Source organism: Phycodurus eques, chromosome 2 (genome assembly GCF_024500275.1).
Source record: "Phycodurus eques isolate BA_2022a chromosome 2, UOR_Pequ_1.1, whole genome shotgun sequence".
In the NCBI taxonomy this organism is placed as follows: Eukaryota; Metazoa; Chordata; class Actinopteri; order Syngnathiformes; family Syngnathidae; genus Phycodurus; species Phycodurus eques.
Genome location: NC_084526.1, coordinates 43,499,599 through 43,510,379, shown reverse-complemented (window position 1 = coordinate 43,510,379; position 10,781 = coordinate 43,499,599). Strand labels below are relative to the sequence as shown.

Genomic DNA, 10,781 nt, shown 5'->3' with positions numbered 1-10,781 from the left:
GAAGGTCACGGACATTCAATGTGGGTTTTCGGCCTTGTCGCTTACGTGCAGTGATTTCTCCAGATTCTCGGAACCTTTTGATGACATTACGGACCGTAGATGATGACATCCCTAAATTCCTTGCAATTGTACGTTGAGGAACATTGTCCTTATACTGTTGGACTATTGTCTCACGCCCTTGTTCACAAAGAGGCGAACCTCTTGAGCAATTCAGGGAAGCTCCTTTTCTACCCAATCATGGCACCCACCTGCTCCCAATGAGCCTGTTCACCTGTGGGATGTTCCAAACAGGTGTTTGATGAGCATTCCTCAACTTTCTCAGTCTTTTTTGCCACCTGTCCCAGCTTTTTTGGAATGTGTGGCAGCCATAAAATTCAAAGTTAATGATTATTTGCTAAAAACAATCACGTTTATCGGTTTGAACATGAACTATCTTGTCTTTGTAGTCTATTCAATTCAATATAGGTTGAACAAGATTTGCAAATCATTGTATTCTGTTTTATTTATGTTTAACACAACGTCCCAACTTCATTGGAATTGGGGTTGTAATTAAACAGACCAAAAAAACCAATTCAAGTCTCCAGTCAACATAGCAATTCCTCTTAACTATGTTGTTGCTCTCGGTAATCCGTTGATTCTTCAAGTATTACATACAAAATATACAAAATGGAAAGACTCTTGTAAAATGCGTTTTTATAAAAGCAGAAATGTATGCCTTTTGTAGTTAAGCAAACATAAAAAACACCAGTATTTAAAAAAAAAGACATAATATAATTGAAGTACTTTGTAAGTACTGATAAGCACCATTAAGGGAAAAAAAAGTGATTCAAAAACAGACATCCGGCAGTCTTTCCTTCAGGCTTCCGAGAGAAAGCTTTTCCAAAAAGCGCTTTCCCTGGAGGCGGTGTCAAAGTCAGTTCAGGTGATGTAAAGCCGGCCCGTGTCCAGCCTTAGCGTGCAGTGTGCGGAATGTTCTTGGAAAGTCTCGTTTGTGCCCGCAGCTCCCAACGAGGCCTGTCATTTGTCTGACCTGGCGCCGCCCTGGGGAGGAAAGGCTATGAACCAGCACGAGTGTACTTAGTATCAATCATTGACATATACCTAACACGTCCCGGGCTCAACAAGGTTCATAGACATTTGGTGTCCTGCGCTACGCAGAACTCAATCGATAACGCACATCTGTCTCGAAAACTCACTTTTGTGTCTATTGTGCAAACACGCATATTGCCCAATAAAATGATCACGCGTCCATGTGGAAGTCCAAAAAAAAATGCACTACTACAATCTCAGCTGTTGCGGAGTTGGTCGCTGTACCCAAGTCAGATCTAGTTGAATAGGAACTTACAGTATGTGGTGATTGCCTACTTGTTCTAAGGAGTGTTTTTGTGCTGCCTTCGGATGGCGCAGATGGAGTAAGGCTTGGGTTGCAAGGTCATGCCGAGTTTGGGTGCTACAGTGGGAATGCTTCCTGGCGGGAACTGAAGGTGGAACCTCTGGAGCAAGGTGGTAAAAAAGAGAAACATCTCCATCCTGGCCAGCTGCTCGCCGAGACAGTGACGCCTCCCTGCAAGGAAGAAAGATGATAGCAAATTGTTTTATGGAGAACAGCGACTCTCAAACCTTTCACACCAAGTACCACCTAAAAAACACGTAGTTTCCCAAGTATCCCCATTATGATCAACATTCAAATACGGTAGATAGTAAGCCTAAGTGGAGAAAAAAAAACCTGTAAACCATTTAAAGAATATTTACACTGCTTGGATACAGGGGGGAAAAAACTACTAAATGATTCAATTAACATCTATAGCAAATAAACATTGATTTTACCTTAAAAAACAGTTCTTGGGTCATTTACATACAATTTTACCAATGAGAAATATTTTAATTTATCAATTTTTGTTTTTATGCTGCCTTGGTTTTGCTGAAACAGCCATGCTTAAAGTCCTAGTTTCAAAAGGTTTTTGATGACTTACATTTTTAGGCATTCATAGTAAACACATGAATAATGTTTTTTTCTGAGGAACAATTATGACCTACTGCCAATAATTCAAATACTCATTCAAATTAAATGATTTTCTAAAGAAAATTCAGCGGGCCCATGTCTTTACCGTTATTGATCAACTTATATGGAAATGTTCCCCTTAAAGATTGAATGCAAAAAAAAATTTCACTGAACTGTAATTAAACAGTGATTCTTTAGTGTAGCATTAAATGGAGTCTGAAGCACCACTGCTACTACCACTAAATATATATACATATATATGTACAGTATGTATGTATAATGCAGCCCTATGGGGGGCACAAGCCAGTGCAAACTGTAGGTCGGTCCCAAGCCCGGATAAATACAGAGTGGGTTCTTTGGCAGAAAGAGAAGAGGAAAGCACAGAGCCTAGAACTAAATGTGGGGACTTTGAATGTTGGGACTATGACAGGAAAATCTCAGGAGTTGGTTGACATGATGGTTAGGAGAAAGGTTGATATATTGTGTGCCCAGGAAACCAGGTGGAAAGGCAGTAAGGCTAGAAGTTTAGGGGCAGGGTTGAAATTATTTTACCGTGGTGTAGATGGGAAGAGAATTGGAGTCGGGGTTATTTTAAAAGGAGAGTTGGCTAAGAATGTCTTGGAGGTGAAAAGAGTATCAGATCGAGTGATGAGGCTGAAACTTGAAATTGAGGGCGTTATGTGTCATGCGATTAGTGGATATGCCCCACAGGGAGGATGTGACCGAGAGGTGAAAGAGAAATTCTGGAAGGAGCTAGACGAAGTAGTTCTGAGCATCCCGGACAGAGAGAGAGTCGTGATTGGTGCAGACTGTAATGGATATGTTGGGGAAGGAAATAGGGATGATGAAGAAGTGATGGGTAAGTACGGCATCCAGGAAAGGAACTTGGAGGGACAGATGGTGGTAGACTTTGCAACAAGGATGCAAATGGCTGTAGTGAACAGTTTTTTTCCAGAAGAGGCAGGAACATAGGGTGACCTACAAGAGCGGAGGTAGAAGCACGCAGGTGGATTACATCTTGTGCAGACGATGTCATCTGAAGGAGGTTACCGACTGTAAGGTTGTGGTAGGGGAGAGTGTGGCGAGACAGCATAGGATGGTGGTGTGTAAGATGACTCTGGTGGTGGGGAGGAAGATTAGGAAGACAAAGGCAGAGCAGAGAACCATGTGGTGGAAGCTGAGACAGGACGAGTGTTGTGCAGCTTTTCGGGAAGAGCTGAGACGGGCTCTCGGTGGACGGGAGGAGCTTCCAGAAGACTGGACCGCTGCAGCCAAGCTTGACGGCATCCCTCACCGCTGGTGTCCACCAACAGGTTCGGGGATTGCCGCCACGACAGGCACCGACTACCTTACGGCCACAGCTCCAGTCGGCCGCCTCGGCGCGGAACTTCTCGACCTCGCACACCAGCTCAGGCTCCTTCCCTGCCAGAGAGGGGATGTTCCACGTCCCGATAGCCAGCTTCTGTAGCCAGGGATCAGATCGCCAAGGTCCCTTCCTTCGGTCACCGCCCAGCTCACAATGCACCCGAGCCCTATGGTCCCTCCCACAGGTGGCGGGCCCATGGGACGGGGGACCCACGTTACCCTTTCGGGCTGTGCCCGGCCCAGCCACCAGGCGCTTGCCTTCGAGCCCCACCTCCAGGCCAGAGGGGGGCCCCGGTGACCCGCGTCCGGGCAAGGGAAAACGCGATACAATAATTGTTCTCATCATACGGCCGTGCTTTGTCTGGTCCCTCACCTAGGACCTGTTTGTCATGGGTGAGCCTGCCAGGCCCATAAAGCCCCAGACAACCTAGCTCCTTGGATCATTGGGACACACAAACCCCTCAGCCACGATAAGGTGATGGCTCAAGGAGGGGTAGATATAGATATATGTGTATGGATGTTTCCCGCTAAGAACACCAGGGTTGCAGTTTTTCTGTTGGGGTCAATCGCGAGGTTTGCAGGTGTGAGTCGCCGACTGTCATTGGTTGGCGATTGTCCAGTTCAGTCACGTTTGGCCACATCGCTCTGTGTACAGTGGAGCTGCTAATGTTATACTGACAAACTTTTTGTTACAGCGCTTCCTTCTACGTGAAAGGTTTAATAGTAATGATACTGACCCAGTGAGAATGGCAGGAAGGCTTCACGTCTCACAAAGTTACCGTCGCTGTCCAGAAACCTCTGTGGCGAGAACACGCCCGGATCTGTCCAGTACTTCTCGTCAAAGTGCACCGAATACAGGTTGGTGATCACCATGGTGCCTTTGGGAATGGTGTAGCCATTGACGTGCGCCTCCTGGGAGGTGGCGCGGAAAATGCCAAGTGGCACGATGTTGCAGAAGCGCAGGACCTCGTGTAGGACGGCCTCCATGAAGGGCATCCTCTGTTTGTCCTCCAAAGAGGGCGCTCGGCCATTTGTCAGAACGCTGTCGATCTCCCGGTGCACCCTTTCTGTTCAGCGCAACACATTCACATTTTGTCACACAAGAATTCCTGACAATTGGGCCACAAAGTAACAATCACATTAAAGAATGGGAGTTTGAAGGATACAAATCGCAATCACTATGCTGTTTTTTGCACTTGTATTAACATAAGGAGGGTTGTTTTCTGCGGTGATTCTTCACCTTCCAAGTGAAATGTGTCCTCTGAGCAAGCTTGTGACTCAATTTACAGTTCTATAAAAATACGTTTTCCAATCCGAAAAAAATAAATAAATTATCATTACTATTTTTTTAATTGCACTGTATTGTATGAGAACATAACAGAGGATATAAAGAAACAAACCTGTTTTACAAAGTAATTATGAAGAGTTCAAGCACAAAAGTTGACTCGTGCCATTTAGCCAAGAAAAAAATAATCATACAGCCACGCCCACAAGCCAACTGCCTGTCACATCATTTGATGTTGCATTTCCTCACCCAGCAAAACCAAACAATGCATTTTTAAAACTAGTCGAATATAAAGATTTTATTTCAGGAAGTAACAAGTGCCACACGCATTTGACTTGTCGAAAGCGTCATCTCTGTTGAAGCTAATCACAAGCCCGTGTGTAGTTTCATCATCATGGACTCATCACTCGTCGTGTACGTTCTCACACGTTTGTGGCCTATTATTATTTGTCATGAACTCGCTGCGAATATAGCTTCAATTGTGTTTGAGCGTGAGCCATACGGGCTGACGAATAGCATCTATGAGGTTTTAAGCAACAGATACTTAAACAAACTGCAGCTACAAATGTGCACAGACAATATAACAATAATCGCACAGCACATATTCTTTATCATCTGCGAAAAACAACGGATATTCCTGCAGCTTATAGAGTCACTTCCAGTACAGTAGTTGTGAAACGCTTCGTTTTTGTCTTCATGAGTGTGTTATACTGCCACCCGGTGGCCAAATCACACATCAGAAGGAGCCGCAATGAATGAATGCATACGAGTATTCACGGAATGAATTACACTTCCATCTCAAGGAACCGCTGTATTACTTGGCCCCTTCTGGCGGCATCTTGGCCAAGGAGCTATGTTGAAGTGACTTTAAAAGCTTCATTCACTGTATAAGCATTTCAGTTGTAAATGTAGGTAGCATGCTGCTATGATAGCTGACCTTGTATGTTGGGGTAGAGGGCCATGTAGAGCATGGCCCAACGCAGGGTGTTGGTGGTGGTCTCTGTGCCCGCGATGATCAGCTCCCCCACCGAGTAGATGAGGTTCTCGTAGGAGAACGACGAATCGGGGTTTCCCGCGTTCTGCTCCAACTCATCCAAGTAGGCGTCGACGTAGTGCCGAGGTATGTGCGGTACGCGGCCTTGGGAAAAGCCCTTGATGACCTGCAGCAGGAAATCGTAGACCTCGGCGGCGTTGCGGAAGAGCTTCTGGTGCTTCCCGAAGGGCACGTACTCGATCCATGGGAAGGCGTTGTAGAGGAAGGCCCAGCTGCTCACCGCCAATTCCACGTTCTCGCTGAAGATCTCGATCATGTGCTGGAAGTTGCCGTCGTCGTAGGTGAAACGCTGGCCGAAGATGATCAGGTTGGTGATGTTGGACACGGCGTTGGTCACCAGGTGTTTGGCGTTGAAGGCCTTGCCCTTGTGCTCGTCGATGGCGTCCACGAAGAACATGCACTCCTCCGAGATCTTCCTCTCGAAGAGCCTTTGACTGCCGCCGAAGTACCTGAACGAGTTGCACGCCAGTTTGCGGTGTTCGATCCAGCTTTTGCCGTATTTGCAATTTAGAAGACCTTTTGGAAGAGGACTGTCCGTCAGTTAAGTGCTTCATTTTGAGTCTTCATTCAGTCCTGATTTCTGTCTTTATGATACTGTGACAGCGCTTCTTCTGCCACAATCAGTCTCAATTATTTTACGAATACAGTGGTACCCTGACTTATGAATGCTCCACATTAAAGGTTTTTGGAGTTACGAGCGGATTTTTTTGTGCTTTGTCTTGCGATCAAAAATGTAACATCCGACATGACTCCCCCGCTTGATGGCCTTAGCAAACTTCTCCACAAAAAGTGAACATGCAGGTCACGCTTGTTGATTTACCATTATTGGACTGTAACACTGAACAAAAACCAAATGACGACGTGTATTTAACCAAAACATATAAACTTGTCTTAAGAATCTGTGCCAGCTTCATGCTAACGCATCATAGGAAACGCTATGGACAGGCTAGCAAAAGCAGCATCGACCTTTAAACAACGGATATTTGAACAAAAACCTTGCAGCAAAACATGCACGCAGACAGAGTATATAACATTACTCACAGGCTTACAGTATATTATTTAGCTAAATGCTAATACATAATGAGAAATGCCATCAATGAACTAATGAAACTAGCATCTATACTGTGTTAGTTATAAACCGTTAAACTATTCATATTTGAACACAAATGTTACAGCATCACGTGCAATTGCATATCATATTACTTAAAGGCATAGAGTACAATATGAATGTGCTGCGAAAAACGGCGATTACTGCAGCTTAGTTGCAACAGTCTTCTGTGTTTCGTCATCAAATCCACGTTGCGTGCACTACACTGCCCTCTGTTGGTCATAAACACCAGACACAATGCCCAATGAATTTATGCATGAAATCGAGATTCACTACCCGTTTAATTCTTTACATTTGATTTAATAATATGCTATTTTCTGCATGTTTTTATAAAGTACAATGTTGTAGAGTTCCATGTTCTTATTAAAAACACCTTACGCGTTTTTCAGTTGCTTCTGGGGCGGCTGAAACAGATGCATGTCATTTCCATTCATTGGAATGGGGAGCGTTGATTTAACATACGATTCGTTTGACTTACGAGCGTGGAATGAATTAAACTTGTAGGTCAAGGCACCACTGTACTAATACTGATAAAAGTACAACATATTGTTGCGAGTGCCATCGGTATAGTGCGCATTACTTCCTTGTCCGAGCAAATCGCTCCCTCTCTCTGTTTTCAAATCTTAATGGAGGAGATCAACTCGCTTCTTACCGCCCATTTTGGTCAGTTTCATGAAGAGAGGCAAGGATGGCCGGTCGGCGAACACCTCGCTCTGATGGTAAAGACATTCCCTGATGCAGTCGTAGCCGTTCAGCACCACAGTCAAGATGCCTCCGAGGTCCAGACTGAAAATCTGAGAGACACACACGACTGCGTGAGCCTTTGCAGATTGGGTGAAGGCTCTCCGAAACGTGGGTTCTTCAAAAAGGCCAAAGACATGCTGGTCTGCGAAGGACATGGCCTTCACCTCTGCTTTGAGGTCCTTCCCTCAGGCCCTATATTCGTATTACATTTAGTATTTACTGTTTCTCAAGTGTCCGAACTGTCTTTTAGCTTTCGCTTAGCTGTTTTCACCTTCAGCCGTTTATTGAATGGGACAAATAGTTCGACACACAAATACAAAATGAAAACACTCGCGAGGAACATGTGGGAGACACTGACACAAAACTAACCTGACCAACTCTAGTTCCTGGTGACAATTGCTTAAAGGCACATATCAACACGGATGCTACACTGTGTGCTTGTGGCTTTGGACTTTATTACACTTGATAAAATGGGTTTATTTTGTTTATATTTATATTACTCTCAGGGCATTGAATTGATCACAACTGGACTGTTCTGGTTGTCTTTGAAGACGGTCCAGCTCTCCTACGAACACATCTAAACCGCTTACCGTAAGTGTTAAAAAGCCTAACGTCGTTTAATGTAAGACAACCGCGATCAATCGTCACCAAAGTTCATGTGGAAATCTGTACTTATGCCCCCTTCCACCTCTGAAAACCTCAAAACGATTGCCCCAATATTTGGGATTTTATGGACGTTAAGCCTTTTCCTCATGAAGCGATGTCGAGCTTTATTTGTTTCGTGAGCGCCATGGAGAGGAAAACGCTCAACGTCCATAAAATCCGAAATATCGGGGCGATCCTTCTGACATTTTCAGAGGTGGAAGTATAGATCAGAATCAGAATCATCTTTATTTGCCAAGTGTGTCCAAAAAACACACAAGGAATTTGTCTCGGGTGCTTGGAGCCGCTCGAGTACGACGACAGACGCTCGATTGACACGGAACGCTTTGGAAAAAAGAGGGAGAAAATCCACATAAATGTTGGTGATGACTGACTGCAGTTTTCAGACATTAAGCTTGATGATTCCTGATGTTCGTACGCGAGTATCCTTAAGGCTATTCCAAAAATAGTTCACCAGTGATGGGACACTGTGATGTTCTAGCAATTTGATTTATAGAAATAAAATGTTGCATATTGATATTCATCATTTTCCTAATTATTGTGAGGGATCATTAACATGATCCGTGTTTTTATTAGTAACATAGAATTGTAATGTATTAAAGACAATTTGAGCAAATTTATTTTAGAAACGCGTGTCAAACTGACGGCACTTTGCAATAATCAGTATCCGACAAGTAGCTCTCAGTTTCCAAAAGGTTAGCGACAGCCGTTTTAGAGTCTTCGATTAAACTGAGAAACCGGAGTACCTGAAGAAGAAGAAACAAAACACGCAAGAATGAGGAGAACAAGCAATCTTTTTAATCCCGAAGCTCCGAAATGTGGGGTGGAGGGGCTAATCGCACTTGACCGCCGTGTCGCCCTATTAAAAACCGATTCTTGGGAAGATAACTGGAAATGTAGTTAGACTTGACTTAGACTTGCAAGTTACTCCTGTTGAAAACGTAATCATGGGGTAAATATTTCTATCGCGTTCTCAAAGTAATATAACCAATTACATTTTGAATAAGTTTTCTTAATTTTGAATGAATGCATCAACAGGATCCTTGGATGTTTCCTCTAAAAAAAAAAAAAAAGGGCATAATTACCATAGAAACCTTTCCAAAATCTCAGACAAGCTAATCGATTGCACCGCAAGTTGGCGCTTTGAGGTAATATTTTGAAAAAAGATATGTCATGTTTGAGACGACAGCAGAATGGCACATGAACAGAGAGCCAATCGCAAAACGTCAGCTTTAAAAAGGAGGGGGGGGGGGGAAACAACTAAAATTGTAATCATAATTGAATTACACGTTTTCACCCAGTCGTGTAATACATTACAATCATATCGATTTTGTAATCAAATTACATAATGGGGCTGGAACGGATTAACAGCATTTCAACCCTTTTCAACGGGGAACATTGATTCGAGTTGAGTTCCGAGCTCGGCCACGGAATGAATTCAATCGGTAAGTCGAGGCACCGGTGCGTAATGAACCACACGCTGCGGACGGAGCTGGAGTGAGTTCAAGTGGCATTTTCAGAAGTTAGCGAAAAGAATGGCTGCAGTCTTTTTTTCTTTTCTTTTCTTTTCTTTTTGCAGGAGGCGTGCAGGGATTCCAAGTGGCGGGTTCGTAATGGCGCGTGCATGCGTGTGCATGACCGTACCTGTCCGTGAACTTCACTCTGCCTCTTGAGGAAAACGTGCGGCTCGGTGACCAGAGACATAATGTTCCCAATGACAGGGATGGGGGAAGGCCCGGGGGGGAATCCCGGGGGTCTCCTCTGCTTGACGAGCTGACGGAGGAGCAGCACGGCCAGGAGGGCGAAGCTCACGCCGCACGCGACCAGCGTAACCTGCGCGCACGACATGTGCGCCAGAGACGGCGATTTAATTGAGACCATCTTTGCCCGAGTGTGTGCACAGTGCTCCCGTCTCCCGTCTCCCGTCTCCCGTCTCCGTGCGCCGCTCGCCTCCCCTTCTGCGGAGCTGAATTGCTCCGGCGAGGCTCTGGAGAACATATGTATCATCTTGCACACTTTCCATCCCCCGCCTTCTGGGCGAAGATTGGCCAGAAAGTCAGCTGTGGTGGATGAAACTTTGCTCTGCTCTTGATCAATAATAACCTTCTTTTTTTTTTTTTTTTTTTTTTTTTTTGGGTGTGAATGGACTCACGTTGCTCTTATTCCAAGTTATATAATGGACGTTGCAAGCAAAAAAAGGTTATGCATGCAAATACATGAGATAGATAGATATGTTTAAAAAAAACCAAACAAACAAAACTACCCATATTACTGCAGTTTATGGAGTGATTTCATTGTGAAACTATTCTTCATGGCGCCCAGACCAGAAGGAGCAGCCCAATGTCCGCTGAATGGAAGCAAAAAATGTGGCAAAAATGGTTTAACTTTTTATTCTGTTTTATTCTGTTGCTACTGTGCATTTTTATAAAGTGCAATATCAGACAGTGCTATTTTGATAATCCCGCTGCTGGGATTAGGGAAATATACGCAAAAGATATATTTACGCTCCAATTTGAACTTTGGGTCCAAAATTCACATTTTCTTTGGGCCTCAGACTGAA

At 44.3% G+C, this 10,781-nt stretch overlaps 1 protein-coding gene across 1 annotated transcript; it reads right to left on the bottom strand.

Moving 5' to 3' along the window:
• Positions 1-913: 913 nt before the first annotated feature.
• On the bottom strand, positions 914-10,102 carry LOC133416703 (vitamin D 25-hydroxylase). The gene is given in 6 exon segments (XM_061703750.1): positions 914-1,055; positions 1,366-1,564; positions 4,105-4,434; positions 5,590-6,222; positions 7,467-7,608; positions 9,866-10,102. Coding segments are annotated over 6 exon segments (1,683 nt in total).
• Positions 10,103-10,781: the final 679 nt, after the last annotated feature.